This window comes from Centropristis striata, chromosome 21 (genome assembly GCF_030273125.1).
Source record: "Centropristis striata isolate RG_2023a ecotype Rhode Island chromosome 21, C.striata_1.0, whole genome shotgun sequence".
In the NCBI taxonomy this organism is placed as follows: Eukaryota; Metazoa; Chordata; class Actinopteri; order Perciformes; family Serranidae; genus Centropristis; species Centropristis striata.
Window position 1 is genome coordinate 13,365,828 of NC_081537.1, and position 16,569 is coordinate 13,382,396.

The 16,569-nt window shown below is 36.4% G+C and overlaps 2 protein-coding genes across 4 annotated transcripts in view; one reads left to right on the forward strand and one right to left on the reverse strand.

Annotated features, from left to right (window-relative positions):
• LOC131959468 (translational activator of cytochrome c oxidase 1) lies at positions 1-6,575 on the reverse strand. 2 transcript variants are annotated; one of them, XM_059324669.1, is made up of 6 exons: positions 4,580-4,968; positions 4,170-4,440; positions 3,318-3,424; positions 2,918-3,045; positions 1,557-1,719; positions 1-693 (listed from the first exon to the last, which is right to left on the reverse strand). In XM_059324669.1, exons 1-6 carry the CDS (start codon positions 4,601-4,603, stop codon positions 484-486), a joined length of 903 nt encoding a protein of 300 aa, XP_059180652.1. In that variant the 5' UTR covers positions 4,604-4,968; the 3' UTR covers positions 1-483. The 2 variants fall into 2 exon arrangements, with proteins under 2 accessions (XP_059180652.1, XP_059180653.1); XM_059324670.1 differs by lacking the exon at positions 4,580-4,968 and adding an exon at positions 6,449-6,575 and having other exon boundaries at positions 2-693.
• pth3r (parathyroid hormone 3 receptor) overlaps positions 5,424-16,569 on the forward strand; it is a 15,031-nt gene continuing 3,885 nt past the window's right edge. The window contains exons 1-6 of one of the 2 annotated variants that reach the window (XM_059324666.1): positions 5,424-6,574; positions 12,327-12,432; positions 14,104-14,214; positions 14,916-15,040; positions 15,148-15,242; positions 15,330-15,483. In XM_059324666.1, coding sequence (XP_059180649.1) covers positions 6,509-6,574; positions 12,327-12,432; positions 14,104-14,214; positions 14,916-15,040; positions 15,148-15,242; positions 15,330-15,483 — 657 coding nt within the window. In that variant the 5' untranslated portion in view covers positions 5,424-6,508. The remainder of the gene's footprint in view (positions 6,575-12,326; positions 12,433-14,103; positions 14,215-14,915; positions 15,041-15,147; positions 15,243-15,329; positions 15,484-16,569) is intronic. The other variant, XM_059324667.1, reaches the window with a different exon arrangement.

A 16,569-nucleotide genomic window follows, 5' to 3' on the forward strand; every position in this document is an offset into this window, starting at 1 on the left:
GGGGTTTTAATACTGCAAATGCAATGGCTTTCATCAGTGGGTCACCATTGTGTTACCTCATTCAGTGATGGATAGTAAATTAAAATTACTTTGCAAACTGTGTTCCTGCAGCATCTAAGAAATGCAAATGGAAGTTATTTCAGTCTGCATAAACAACTTTGTAAAAGTCATTTAAAATGAGCAGCTTTGGGAAAACGTTTGAATACCAGTGGTGGCATTATATCTTCTTTATGATTGAGGCCGGCTGTTGATTAACTTTTTTTTAAACGCGGCCTGACGATAGAAAATATCCAAGAAATATCACTCTACATCTTAAGAAGAACCATAATTTAATTTCACTTCCAAGACCCACACACAGAGCATCAAAATACACTTATATTTTCTTACTGATGAAAATACGCAGTACGGGTTATCCTTTTTCTGTGAAATTGAAAATTCCACATGTAAGATTTTAAGTGTCCACAGGGGATCCTGGAGGCGAGCTCAGCTGTCAGCCTGGATATTGTCCCACACTCTTACTACGTCTGGACAGTCACTGAGGGCTTCTATTAGCGTTGAAGCCGCATCCAGCTGCTCCTGGTCCAGAGAAGAGAAAGTGTTGGGAACAAACTCCAGCCCAGCAGACGTAACCTGCATTCCCAGCTCCTCCAGTGAGGCCCGCACCTTCCTCATGTCTGTCAGGTCACAAATAAACTGAGGAGACAGAAACAGATCAAACTATCAGTTAAAGTGTTAATGCTACAGCTTATTACTATTTTTATTGTCATTACAGCTGTTATTCATCAATCGTTTAGTCTACAAAAATGTGAGAAAATACTGAAAAATGTCTGTAATAATCTCCAAAATTTCAAAACTGAGATGGATAAAGTTGAGAAAATATACACTACTGGTCAAAAGTTTTAGAACACACCAACTTTTCCAGAATTTAATTGACAATAATGCAGTTTAATGTCTCAGTGTACTCTGAAATTAATGCACATTTGCAACATTTAAAATTCTTTATTGAGCATTATAGTGTTTTGAAAGTAAAAAAAAAAGATTCAAAATCACATTTTATGTTGGACTTAAGGACTAAAAAAAAGACACAAAATGACCAAAAAAAGACACAAAATGACCAAGAAAAGACACAAAATGACTTACAAAGACATGAAAATAATGAAAATGGATGGACATAATGGACATAATAATGGACAAAATAGCCCAAGACTCCATAGAGTTAAGTTGTTAACCCATTTCTTGTTCCCTGAAAAAGGCCTACTTGTATAATTCTGAAATGTACATTATTTTTCAGTTTTGGTTAAGCTTACCTTTTTTTATTTACCTCTGGCAGTTCACCACTTACCTTTGTACCCTTTCCTGTTTACCTGTTCATTTGACTTGAACTGCTTGAATTTCAATAAAAAACTGGAAAAATTGGGGTGTTCTAAAACTTTTGACCGGTAGTGTATGTTTGGCATTTGTTCTTCATAAATGACTGATTATCTGTCATCTACAGTAGAGACATGTTCCCTCATCTGGTTCCTATTGATCTCCTTAGATGCCTCTTCATGTCTGACCTGTAGGAGGGGCTGCTCCTCTTCATCAGCCGTCTCTTTGACATCTTCAGCTCCCACCTCGATGGCCAGCTCCAGAGCTTGCTCCGTCAAGATGTTCTGACCCGGCACCACCACCACCCCCCTCCTGTCGAAGCTGTGGCGGGCTCCGTCTGACAGCATCCCCCTGTGGACGTGCAGTGTGAGTCATACATAATCCTGCATTAAGGCTGGATGATATGATCTGTGGTGATGATGTGGATAACTAAGTTTATTGTTAGGAGGTTTAATTGAGAAAAAAAGAGTAGCTTAAGCTCACAGCTAAATTTAGTGGAGTAGAAGCTTAAAAGTTACATAAAATGGAAATACTCAAGTAAAGAGCAAATACTTTAAAATGTACAGTACTTGAGTAAATGGTTTTAGTTACATTCCCCCACTGGCAGTACTTTAGCTGTCCTTTTTTACTATTTTTTATAAATTGTTTGCATTTGTGCCAGTGGCTTCTAAATAAAATGTGTTTGTACAGGGACATCTAGTGGCTGCTGCCATTTGCAAACCAACGTTAATCAGTACACCATGATTCGCCTGTGTTGTCCTGCATGTCTGACCTGTACAGGGGCACAGATAGGATTTTTGAACTGGGGGGGACAAGCTGTCAGCAAATGATTTCAACCTTAATGAGTTATTTTTCCACTCCATGCCTTAACCAAAATATGTTTTATTTAAACATTTTTATATGAACTGTAATGTAATCAACAACCAACTTACTAACATAAATAAAAAGAAGTTTATACATGAAATTCCCAGTGCAGCCAAAGAAATTTACTGACTTGAAGCTGACTCAATGAAGGACCCAAAAACATCTACATTCTAATGCCACTATTCCATCTTAATCATTGCATTTTTAATAAATTATTGTAACGGAGAATAAGGGTTCTGGTTTTTTTTTTAAGGCATCATATTTTGACAGTTTTCTTGTAAATTCTGTGGTGGACTCTGCTAACACATCCATGTGCTCTTATTTTGAAAGCTACACGTGTTTGCTTTTATTTTGAAGGCTTAACGCCTTAAGGTGTGTTTAAACTTATACTGAAAGTCGGAACTTGTAGCTTGGAGCAACGTCGAAAATTCTGACATTCGTGTAGACCTTGAACGCACCATTAGCCTTGGCACACAAACTCTCTATGTGCACTGCAATGTAAATAAGTCTAACTAATGGGCATTAATCCTCTGTTTTACCAGCGATATTTGTTGCCTTATGCAGGGAAAGTGTTGGGGACAGATCAGGACTGGCCTGTTGAAGTTCAGTGATGTGGAAGAAGTGCTTGAAATTTAGTGTTTTAGCTGCGCACAGCTTAGTATGATCATAGAAAAGTGTTCCTGACCTGTTCTTGGTTAGCAGGTGTTTGATTTCTTGCTGGCTGCGTGTGTTGTTGTCAGTCAGGACTTCGATGAGCAGCTGACATCCGCCGGGACCCCGAGCCTCAAACATGTGTTGCGTCGTTGGTTTGGCCTTCAAGAAACATGAATGAGTTTCTTGCAGTATATAAAACAGACACAACACTATTTTTGTTTTGTTATATACAGGTGAAGTCATGGTAATCTATCATCCTGATCCATGTACAGTCAGATGATGAATTAAGGAATATTTTCAGAGTAATGGGGTTCACCCCTAAAGTAGATTCTCAAACTGTTTAAATGTCTTGTGGTGGCCTAACACCTTACCCAGACACTGCTTTTCATTTATTTCTCATTCACTTGCATGTCAGTGTGTTTTCCACTTACCCCAGTCTTGATTGCAGCCTCGATGGCCGCTTTAGGCATGTTCTTGCTTCTGCACTGCTCCACTATGTTCGCTAAGTTTACATTCAAGTCTGGGTTGGGTCCACCTTCTGCAGATAGGCAGATAGATAGAGAAGAAAAGATACTTAAAGGCAATATAACAAACTAAAAAGGCAATAATTGAAAAATTTAAATTTGGAAAGTAAATTAAAATATGTAAAGTGCAAAGTGGATTTGGAATGAGTGGAATGATACAGCATTGCTATATTCAAGTTTTTAGGAGGATATTCAAGCTTTCAGGAGACTAAAGGAATACAGGTGCATCTCAAAATATTAGAATATGATGGAAAAGTCCATTTCCAGTAGTTCAAGTCAAATAGCCACAACCAAGTATTGAGTGCATATAGATGGACATACTTTTCAGAGGCTAACATTTCCATATTAAACATACATTTTTAGGGCCCGAGCAGGCAACGACCTGCGAGGTCCCTATTGTATTTCGAATGATTCTTTATTTTTATAAAGTTTTTAATTTAATTTAATTTAATTTAATTGTTATCATATTTGTCCAAACAAATGTACCTTTAATTGTACCAGGCATTAAAGGCATTGGTCTAATATTTTAATATGACTGTAAGTATCAAACAGCAGCATGGATAGGTTTAAAACAGAGTGGGTGAAGTACAGTTTTAGTGTGGGAGTGTATCTGAAACTTAGGTAGCGGTGTGCAGTGTTTATGTTTAATGTGAATATGTGATTGATGAAACCAACATGGAAATTAGCCGTAGTTGACAAGAAAACGACTGTAAGTGAAATGCTTTTTCTTGTCTTTCTGCCACTTGTTTTTAATCTCACCTTTCACAGCTAGCCTTATCATCATGCCAAGTTTACTGAACACCTTTGCCCTCGCTTCATCTTTAGGTCCCTTGATGTGCTTCACCTTAGACCACTTGTTGTGTCCGGCACATAAGGCGGAGCACAGCTGCAGCGCCCTGACAGGAGAGAGCCTCCACGGCGGCAGGACGCACTCCGCCGGGGCCGGGAACTTGCTGGAGGTCGCGGCCAGTGTGCGGGGACCGGGACTCAGGGTCCGCAGAGCCCTCAGCAGCGCCGCCCCCGCCATGCCCTTCACACACAGCCACAATACAGTGTCACACGTGGAGTAAAGACTGCAGCCTCCGCCTGCAGGTGAGACTTTTAACTATTGAAACCAGTCATTTTCATATCGATGAATAAATTAAGCAGCCTAAAGTTTTCAAATGTACAGTTTTGGCAAGCCAGAAGAACATGTAGCTGCTGCTGTCCCTGTTGTGGAACCGGTACTTCCTGGTTTGTGACGTCACAGAGTTTGGCCCTTCAAATTAAAAGCCCAAATAGGGCTACATGCTTTTTTTGGTATGTAATATATTCAAACAGTCAATGTTATGTACACACGAATCTTTTCACACCAACTGTATACAAACTATAAAAAATAAAATAAAATGTTTGGAAAATGTGATACATATTTAAATAATCCATCAACTGTCCTTAAAATGTATCAAACATAATTAATTTTAATTATTATTAAGGCATCTTGGTGGTGCCTTATTGAAGCAGTTATGATTTTTTTTTTATTAAAAAATGAAAAGTCCAATAAACCACATGCTTTAGGTTTTTACAGGGCAATGAAAACATAATATATAAGCCACAGACACATTAATTTATTATGTGTTAAATTGTATATTTTATAGATAATTAGATTAATGGATAAATAGAAAAAAAAGTTTATTATTATAATTTTTAAAATATTATTATTTTGTTGTTTCTCTTGTCTTCTTTTTAATGTTATTTTAAATTATCTGAACTCTCCCATACTATGTCTTCATAATAATATAAATGTATCGTGTGTTAATTATGAGCTGTAACTCAAATTAAAGATATTAAATATATTACAAAAATATATTGAATATATAAGAAATATTCATATTCATATAATATTAAAGTCAAAGTGATTGTATTTTTTTTTAAAGAAAAGAAAAGAAAGCAATGATAAAAGCATTAAGGTGACAGACATTGTTAGTCCCTGGTTGCCAGTCATTTAATGTCCATCATTCACAAGCTAATATTTTGTCCCATGCAGATTTTCTCTTTATAAACTACTAATTTTTATTCATGTGTATTTGTTCTCATACACCTCCCTCCTGTCTTCCCCATTCTGTATCAGTTGTCCTGAGTGAGGAAAATGTGTAATGAATCCTGAACCATGGGAACCTGGACTCTCTCGAAGGACCCCTGGGTGTTTCTGGTTGAGATTGGGAACCACTGCAGAACGTCAGCTCACATGTTCAACAACTGATCCCAAAAACAACAGCAACACAAGCCAAAATATTATTCATGTTTCCCCTATGATTTGTGTTCATTATATCTGCCTGGGTCAGCGAGGTTATCTCCAGAGACGATAGGTTCCATGTAAACAGCACAAACAGGGCAATTTAAGTCTGGTCTGCATCACTGTCCTGTAAAACGACCCAGCGTGGGAAATAGAAAAGAGTTGTTGGCCTGGGACCAAAGTTTATTAAATTGTACTGCTATTCATGACGATGGGACATAATAATTTAGCATGTTTTGTCTAGAATGTGAAAAACAAGAACATACTGTTTGTCTGAAAATATTTGCGTAATTGCAGGGAAAAAGCTAAGACTCTTTCTGGAAGGAGACAAGTAGGGAAAATACCACGATAGACAGCAAAGCAAACAGGGTGGAAGGGACAGATGACCACAGCAGAGGAGCACAAAGAGTTAAGTGAGATGGAAGCCCCAGCCAATCAAGACCAACCCACATCTGATAGACAACAGTCCAAAGAACTGTAAAAGGAGGAGATTTAGTCCTCAGTGCTGCCCTCTCTCTTCTCACTTTACAGACCGACTTCTACATGGTCCCTCAAACCTGATTAGTGATGTCCTCTGAGCCTCAGGGAGAAGCCTGGAGAGAGGAGACATCTTTAAATGATCATTTCTGGGTGTTAAAAGACCTGAAAGCTTAAGAAGATCCCAAAAAGCAACTGTTGACCACAATCTGCAGGCACAACATCCCAAAGAGGACACATGGGACACCAGAGAAGAACAGTCCTGAACTTCTGGATCCTTCATAACAACCTGAGGAGGATAAGAAGATCTGATGAGAAGTTAACGTCCTGTTTTAGCTGAAAAGACGTCATGTTGTCTCCACAAGGATTTCGCACCGTGGCTCTTCTCCACACTGTCATGATAGTGACTGCACTGGTAAGTGAACTCTACTTATTCTGAGTGTTTGGGTGATGGAGTCATTGATAACTGTATTGATTGAACTGGTTACATAAACAGTGCAAAGAAAAAAGCTTGAGCCCTTTTTAATGACCTACATTTATGCATCATCAATCCATAAAATGTAATCTGATCTTCTTTAAAGTCACTTTAATAGACAATTGCACTCTATGCAAACTAATAACACTCAAATAATTGTTTTCCATATTGGCATATTGGTAAAATAGAATTGAAAGCTTTATTGACATTACATATTAAATACAATGAGATTACGGGTGCCACTCCATTAGAGCATTAAAAACAGATAAAACATGACACGTACACAGCCATATAATAATAATATCCTTAATATTAAAAATCCAAATAGGAAAAAGTATCTGAATCCCTTCACAAATTAGCTCTAAAACTTTCTTTAAATCTATATATGAGTTGAAATTATGAGATTTTTTTTGTACAAAATACAAAAAAATATTGAATACAGACACTCATCTCTTCACAAACTGATTTCAACCGTCCTTTATTCACACATGCTTTCAGCGTACTTCAGATGAAACAAGATGGCAAAGAAATGTTTAGAAAGGTGGAAGATAACTCTTACAGTCGTACAGTTGAGGTTTCGTCGAAATATCTCAAAATCATCAAGGTTGCCTTTTATGCAGTGGTGGAATGTAGTTAAATACATTTTCTCAAGTACTACTTAAGTACAATTTTGAGGTACTTGTTCCTTACTTGAGTATTTCCATTTGATGACTTTATACTTCTACTTTTTTTTAAACATTTTTTAATTAAACCTCATTACAGTATATTAAGTAGTTAAATTATCCCTACCTTGAGAAAATTAAAACACTGCTTACATAAAAGCATCAATAATAATAATCCAATAAACTATTTGGAAAATATAAAACAATATGAGGAGATCCATTCTGCATAACGAGTACTTTTACTTTTGATACTTTAAGTACATTTTAATGCTGATACTTTTGTACTTTTATTTCAGTAAGTTTTGAATGCAGGACTTTTACTTGTAATGGAGTAATTTCACAGTGTGGTATTAGTACTTTTAGTTAAGTAAGGGTTCTGAATACTTCTTCCACCACTGCTTTTATGTGTCATGGAAAGAAAATAATGGTTCTGCCTTAAAATAAATTGATGACATTGCGCATTTTAGGTTGATAACCTGAATGTTTTATTATATTAGTGGGGAAATGTTCTGTGTAACTCAAAACAAAACACTGTTTGTTTGTTTGTTTGTTTGTTTGTTACAGAAATACCTTACACTTAATTAATTATTAATTATTACACTTTATTAATAATTAACAAAGCAGAACAAACCACATCATCCCATCATAACAGTGACGCATGGAGAAGGGATCACCATCATCTGGAGCTGTTTTGCTGCTGCTGGGCCTGAACAACCATTACTCACATAGCAAAATCATTTTTTACAAGTTTAGGTTTCAGGGTAGCTGTCAGTCAGAGGCTGAGAGAAGCAACATTAAAATGCCCCAAAACACACTGAAAAACATGAGAAGAATAATGTTTTCGATCGGTCACCTTGGTTTCAAATGAACTGAAAAGAGACATTCATGATCAAGACATTCCTGGAATATAATATAATATAATTAAACAATTTTGTACTGGGGAATTGTCTAAAATTCCTCCTGGCCAGTGTGGAGATGTGATCAACTCATGAGGTCACTGCTGGAAAATAAGCTTTAACTATTTAATAAAACAAAAATGTTATTTTTTTTTTTCATTTTGATTTTGAATGTTCAGGCAAATAATTCAATAACACTTGCAATTGTGGTTATGGTGCCATTTCAGGCAGATGTAGCTTGTCTGTTATTGTGACTTTGAAGACACATTTTATAACTTAATTTTGTAAAAATGAAAGGAATCCAAGGGGCATTGTAACTGTAACTTCCTTTCGAAGATTTGTTTAAATGTATCTTCAAAGTCTTCCTTGGAATCTTTCTTTCACTTTCTTTCTGATTTGCTTTTACTTCTAGTTTATTGTTTATTGTTTTATTTGGATCCCCATTAGCTGCTTTAATTTAAGTTGTATGTACTGTATATTATTATATGTCGGACCCCAGGAAGAATAGCTGCACAACTGCAGCTATTCTTCCTGGGGTCCGACATATAATATACAGTACATACAACTTAAATTAAAACAAACTTAAATTATTAACAATGGGAATAGTGAAAAAAGAAAAGAAAACCAAAAATATAACCAAGAATATAAAAGATAGCAAATCTTCAAAGTCAGGATCTTTTATACATTCTTTACACTTTATACATTTAATGCACTATAGCTATATTCATTGCGGAGTAGTTAATATACTTTTCTAGCATATTATTCTACATTTTTAATAGTACATTAAAAGTAATAAAGTTAGTTTATTAATAACACTTCTAGTCTCTAAATAAACACAATAACACTTCTAGTCTCTAAATAAACATGAATAGTAATATTTGAGCAGTATTTTTATGTTTATTAAAAAAATGAATTTCTAGTGGATCTTATTCAGTTGAAATGATGATAAAAAATATTCTCATATTTATGGGAAATCATTCATCAGCAGTAGCTCAATTCTCAGTCTCTTAGTCCAGTGAAAACTTATGAAAGGACGGTTTTTATGTTCTATATTTAAGCTTTTCACACAGCAGCATTAAATCTTACACAATAACATCACGCTGAGTCAGAAATAATACTCGCATGCTGCTCCACTTTGGGCCAAATATAGAAAATGTCATGTACCTGTGATTGTCTTTGATCGTTTGAATTTTTGAATTAGATTTATGTCGTAGTTTGAGTAAACGTGCCAACCATTCACCAGCAACACTGACCACAGATAGATGAGTGGTTCTTCTTACTACTCAATCAAAAATACATATTTTGTTTCTTGATTGTTTTGGCTTGAGTTGCAGAACGTCAGAGATATCGGCTGTAGAGATATCTGCTTTCTCTCAAATATAATGGAACTAGATGGTACCAAGCTTGTGGAGCTCCAAGAAAAATAATGTAGCAACAACACTAGAAATAAAATAGTTTCGACATTAAACTGCTCACAACAATCTCTGTCGGTTATCTTGAGTAACTGGGTCATTTATTCTGTAAAGAGACATTGCTGTAGAGTTTTTTTTAATTTATTCTTTTGGCGCTTTGAGCACCACAAGCCAAGATCAGTCTATTTCCATTTAACTGGAGAGAGGCCAGACATCTCTATATATCTCCAACATTCAGCAACTCACACCAAAATTCCAAATAATCCCGATTGAAAAATAGCACTACAGGTAAGAGAAAAAATATAGATTTTAAATGCAGCTTTTAATGCAACTAAATAACTAACAAATAACCAATAAACACCTTTAAAAATATAGAATATTTCATGAATTGGCCAGCAAAATATCATGTTCAAAATTGAAATTACTAAGGCAGCAAACACACGCTTAGGCAGCAAACTTAATAATAAATGCCAAATAGCAGAAATGTATGTATATAATGTGTATGGATGTATGTACATTTTATATTCTTATTCTTAATCTGTTCTTATGTCTATATGTCTGTATCTTGAGCCGCTGTGACAACTAAATTTCCCCACTGCGGGATAAATAAAGTCATATCTTATCTTATGAAATATTAGGATGACAACAAGGAGCCCTGAATCTCTAACATCACAAATCACCTGAGCTCTGCTTTACCTCACAGGACCTCCATCAGTTCTGACCCCGTTGACCTTTCACCTACTAAGCTCACAGTGTTCTTGGTCGCTTCTGATCCCGTCTCTTTATCTTCCTTGAATCGATGCTGAGTGCCAGCTTCAGGCAGACTTACAACTCCTGCTCAGTCAGCCTGAAAATCACTTTACATGCGACGGACTGAGAGAGCAAATTCAATTATGACACAAAGGCGATGAGACGTCTAAACTAATTGTTTTGCTAACACTCCCTGTCTGTCAGCAGAAAAGTGACTTCTCCGTATTGACGTGCACGTATTGAATGATGTGGATGTTTTGTCGAGGCACGGACTTTCTTTGACATAAAACTTGAATATCTAATTGTGGCCATGAATAATCGACATGTGTTTAAATGGGATTGCCAGCACAGCCGGAGTGTGTCCACAGTCCACTTTACAACATCAACAAGTGGTTTGAGCTGCTCAATATGCCGGTATTGACTTTGGCTTGAAGTCCCCTCGCAAAACAAATCAGTGTAGGGAATGATAGCTGTTCAGCATTCTATTGGAAACACCGCTCACCCATTGGCCGTTTATTTTAATGGCTTATGCCAAGAATGTTAGTTATCGCATATCCATTGACATCCAGCTGGACTTTAGTCTGTTTAACAAGAGAGATACATTTTTTTCAAGAAAGAGAGAGAGAGAAGCAGTGGTGGAAGAACTATTCAGATCTTTACCTAAAGCAACAACAAGCTTGAAACAAACTCTGGTGCATTTTGTCAGACAGTCCGTTTGGTTTTGGGTGGTGAGAATGATCAAACAAACCCTGTAAGAGTTTGGTTTCGCTACAGGTGAGAATGCAGTCCGAACCAAAGGAAGGAAGCGAACAACATCACATTCTCGGTTGAATTTGGGCAAAAATTTGAGAATCAACACCAGGCAAGATAGTAGCAGGCTTGAAAAACAGACATGGTCTAATGATGAAGTAAAATCCTCAAATTATTAAGTGACAAAATGGGGGCTAATGGACTCAATCGCACAGCGGATCAATGCTACATAAAAGTGAAAAAACTCCTGCAACAATACCTTAAAGTCCGAAAAAGTGGTAGCTCTGAAAATACATTCACTGTTGCAACTTTACCACTGAATCAAACCCACCAGACATTATATATGAAAGCGACCAAAGTTGTTTGTTTTTCTTCCTTTGTCCTTCCTTCCAATCATCTCTTCCACTGCCCCCTTCTGTTGGTCAAACAATTCTCATGTGAGCTCTCTAGTTGCTAGTTTTGCTGCTCTGTTGTGAAATGTGAACACAAAGCTTTCTTGTGTAGGCCAGCTCACACCAGTATGGCCGAGATCCTAAAGACAAGGCCCCCATGTGGCCAGCAGCAGCCCCGCCGCAGGATAAAAAAAGAGGGTTGGCGAGGGATCACGACATACTGCACCCTCACACAACTATTTCACAACACCTGGAGGCAGCACATTAGATCCTCGGGAGGGTTTGTGGTTAACATATCGCCCTCGCTGGAAAGAGACTTCAGAGAGACCTTTTGTAATGTCTTTGGGTACCTTAAAAGATGAAAAAATGCAAGAAAGGTAACTGAAGTTGCTCCTGAGGCTTGTGCAAATACAGAACAACCCAATCAGACCCCTGTAGGATTGCATTAAAGTTGGTAATTAATTAATTAATTAATTAATTAATTCTTAGGTTTGATCTATGATCAACTTATGCATTACTTTACATTAATGCTAACCATCATGTAAGTCAACATATTTTAGATTTACTTCAAGTTACAGTTTTCTAATTCAGATAGATTTGAGGCACCGTTTTTTTGTTTATCTTTAGGCTTAGAGGGAAATATTTTTCAGGTCAAAGGCTAAAGTCCAAGTCATTGGTGTTAAAGTGGAGTTGCAAGTGTTTTTTTGATTTTGTCAAGTTGAGTCTAAAGTAATCAAACTTTATACGAGAGACTGACTCCAGTCCACACCTCTGTTAAACTGTATTTCTCGTCTTAATAATTTGTCGTCTCTCTTATCTGCCCTCCACAGATCGACTCTGATGATGTCATCACACGAGACGAGCAGATCTACGTTCTGATTGGTGCTCATGCTAAGTGTGAGAAGAACATCAGGGCACAAATGTCCCTAGTTAAAGGTTTGTGCGCCGTTTTTCATCACTTTGTTTATCTAAAATTGGGCAAAACAGGGCAGTACTCAGTGTTGCTCAGTTTGTTCTGTCGTTGAAAAGTCACAGGTTCGATCCCAGTGTGTGGAGTTCATCAAAGCCTGAGACTGTATAAAAAAAAGTGGACATAGTCACCTTGATATCACCCATTGGTTTGTGGGCTACAGTTTGACTTGTTTTTAGGGCCAGAAAAAGAAAGAGCTGGGGAAGGATGCTCACTGCTATGCCTCTATCCTACTTGACAGTTCAAGCATACCTTGCTTTATTACCTATTTAACTCTAAATGGGACCATAATTTACTAAATTAAAATCATGTTGAATTTAAGAAGACTTGAAACTAGCAATTGAGACCAAAAACTCATTAAAAAATGCTTACCGAGGTAATAAATCAAGTGAGAAGTAGGGTCATTTTCAAAAAGACTTCGATATAATTTGACTTATTTTGGCATCCAGTAGAGTCGCCCCCTGCTGGACATTAAAAAGAATGCAGGTTTAAGGAATTTCCACATTGTCTTCACTTTTTAGACCTGGAGGCAACATCCACTTCATTTATATAGTCTATGGTAAAAACCCTGAACCTCCTGATAATGTTCTAATAATGTTCTCTGGCAGGAAATATTAGCTAACCCCTTGAAGTGCACAAAAAAACTGTATAAACAGTTTTATAATGATGACACACGATCCATCTATTAAATCACATTTTGCCAACTGGGTCGAGTAGTTTTTTCCCCTTTAAAAATTTTTGAAATGTCTACGTAACATGAAAGTAAGATCCTTCCACAAGCATATCCAGTATTAGTATAAAAAATACAAGAGGTCAGGGAGTGCATGTCCAAAATATGTAATCACAAACCGTATTTATTACATCAATTATTTATTTAGGATGCAGCCTAACACCCATCCAATATCCTGCTGAGCAGTATCTCTGTGATTACAGAGTTGAATTTAGGTGCTGATAGTAGCGGGGCATTTTTCATTCACGTTGTGACGTAGAAGCTGATGATGACTTGCTTCACTGATCTATTTGGAGAGGGATTATATAAGATAGAGCCTCGGACTGAAGACTAGTCATGAGAGGCACAGTGAGCAGCAAAATTACCAACACTCCTGTCCACAGATATCAGAGATGATACTCTAATATAATACTTTATTAAAAATATAAAATTATATAGGAAACCATTAATTAAATTTGTGACACAGGTTCTATTTCGCTTCTCCATTCAAACTGATTTTTATTTGTTTTCTAATGTTGATCAAGGCTTCAGAGGTAAAGGGGGAGCCATGTCTGTTTTTTTTTTAAATAAAGCTCATTATGAGTAATGATGTGGACTTTTTAATTAATTATATGCCAAAATAAATCAATTAGATTCTTTGAAAGCACAAAAAATGTACTGCCAGTGAATATAAGGCTAGACAGTTTAAGATTCACCCAATTTAAAGTGACTTCCAGTATAAACCATGTCCATTTCGTGTCTTCGTCAATTCAAATACAGAGACAGATCATTTTGTTGGTTGAATGAATACAGCTACAGATAATGCCGTCTCTGTAAACCTCTTATATAGTAACTGGGGTTTTGCCATGCCTATATAGTGCATGTTAGTCTGTAACTGACTAACAGCTGATTCTCATTATTTGTGAAGACGGTGAGTGTATCCCAGAGTGGGACGGGATCATCTGTTGGCCAAGGAGTCGAGCGGGTCAGGTGGTGTCTGTGCTGTGTCCAGAGTACATCTACGACTTCAACCACAAAGGTAGGAGAGCTCAAGAGACACCAACATGCAGAAATAAAGTGCATAGTCTTATGAAGGCATTCTTGGAATACAAACGTAGGTATGTGAATCACAAATTACACTATTGTATCCAGTGGTGAAAGAAGTATTCAGATCCCTTAAATAAAATTACTAATACCACACTGTGGAATTCCTCCAATACAAGTAAAAGTTTTGCATTCAAAACTTAAGTAAAAGTACAAAAGTATCAGCATCAAAATGTACTTAAAGTATCAAAAGTAAAAGTACTCGTGATTCAGAATTGTCCCACTCAGATTGCTTAATATATTCTAAATATATTATTAGATTATTATTATTGATGAATTTATGTAAGCAGTGTTTTACTGCTTTCAATGTAGGGCTCACTTTTAACTATTTAATATACTGGTATGTGGTTCAATTTATAAACATGCGTAATCACTTTAAATTGATCATATTTTTGTTAAATATTGACCTGAAAAGTAACTAAAGCTGTCAGCTAAATGTAGAAGTAAGAAGTACAATATTTGCCTCTGAAATGTAGTGAAGTAGAAGTATAAAGTTACAAATGTGGAAATACTCAAGTAAAGTAAAAGTACCTCAAAATTCTACTTAAGTACAGTACTTGAGTAAATGTACTTAGTTGCATTCCACCACTGATTGCAGCACTGTGCTAATACTGTTCCTGCGCTCCTGTGACCCAGGGCAAGCCTACCGCCAGTGTGATGCGTCAGGGAACTGGGAGCTGGTGCCCAGCATCAACCGCACATGGGCCAACTACACCGAGTGCACCACATACTTGACCTTCAACCACAGGAGCCAAGAGGAGGTATGTACATATCCGTGCTGTTAGCAAAATACTGCTGTTTACCCTCTGTGACATCCTGGTGTTTCTCCACACATGCACACTCTAAGGATTTTTTTGTTTTGCTCCAGAAGGTGTTTGAGAGGCTGCATCTCATGTACACTGTTGGATACTCCATTTCTCTCGCATCGCTGTTGGTGGCAGTCTCCATCCTCTGCTATTTCAAGTGAGAAACTTAAAAAAAACCCCACACATTCAGTCGTCTCTATCCTCAGTGATATACAGCTGAAAGTATTTGTCGATAACCTTTCAGACGTCTCCACTGCACACGCAATTACATCCACATTCACCTCTTCACCTCCTTCATATGTCGGGCAGTCAGCATTTTCGTGAAGGACGCCGTGCTCTACTCCATGTCTGAAGACAGAGACGCTGAGCCTCAGTTCAATGCACAGAAGCCCCATATGGTAAACAATATGCCTGTTGTTTTTAAATATATATGTATACATACAGTACCAGGACACATCTTCTCATTCAATGTGTTTTCTTTATTTCTATTATGTTTTCTAGATTGTAGATTAATATTAAAGACATCAAAACTATGATGGTACACATATGGAATTATGGAGTAAACAAAAAAAAAGTGTTGAACAAACCAAAATATGTTTTTTAGATTCTTCAAAGTAGCCACCATTTGCTTTGATGGTTGCAAACTGATTTTAAAAAGGCAAGAAATTAAGTGTGTATAAAAGCAAAAAGTGGCTATGTCGAATAATCTAAAATATAAAACATACACTTTTTTTTCTCCAAATGTTTTTATTAGATTTTTTAGTTTTTTTAACGCTTTTTTAAACTTAATAATTGCATGTGTTGTTTTTTAGTTTAACTTCCTTCATTATTATTATAATAATAAAAATAAAGAATAACCATTAAATGAGTATGTTTGTCCAAACATTTGACTGCTAGTGTATTTTTTAAAAATGTTTTTCATAGTGTTGTAACTGTGCTGCTGGTCCACATTAGGATGCAATACCAACTCATAATATTCTATGTGAAATGACATTCATGATGTGTTTGAAAGTAGTTTGTCAGCTTTGTTTTTGCACAATTTCAAATGCCAATTATAACAGTATTTCACAATATTATAAAGAACACAAAGTAACATACAGAAAATAATATGACTACTTGATAATGATGAAAAAATCATATTAACAGAATATATGAAATAATAACAACAACAATATCAGAAACATGCATGTCACATGAAATGTGATTTACTGGACAACAATACATGGAGAAAAGCAGTTGCAAAACAATGTGTTTTTTTTTTTATACCACTTTATAAAGGAATAGTTTAGATGATGTTGTACTAAGTCTAATGAAACATTGACCTCTACAAGTGAGAAATTCATTTAATTTAATTTAATTTAATTTAATGTATCCTTTATTTATTTTCTCGAGGAATCATTGAGGGCAACCCCTCATTTGCAATGATGTCGAAATGTAGGAGGAGGAAGATCAGAAGATTGACACGTTGACTAGTAAAGGACCTG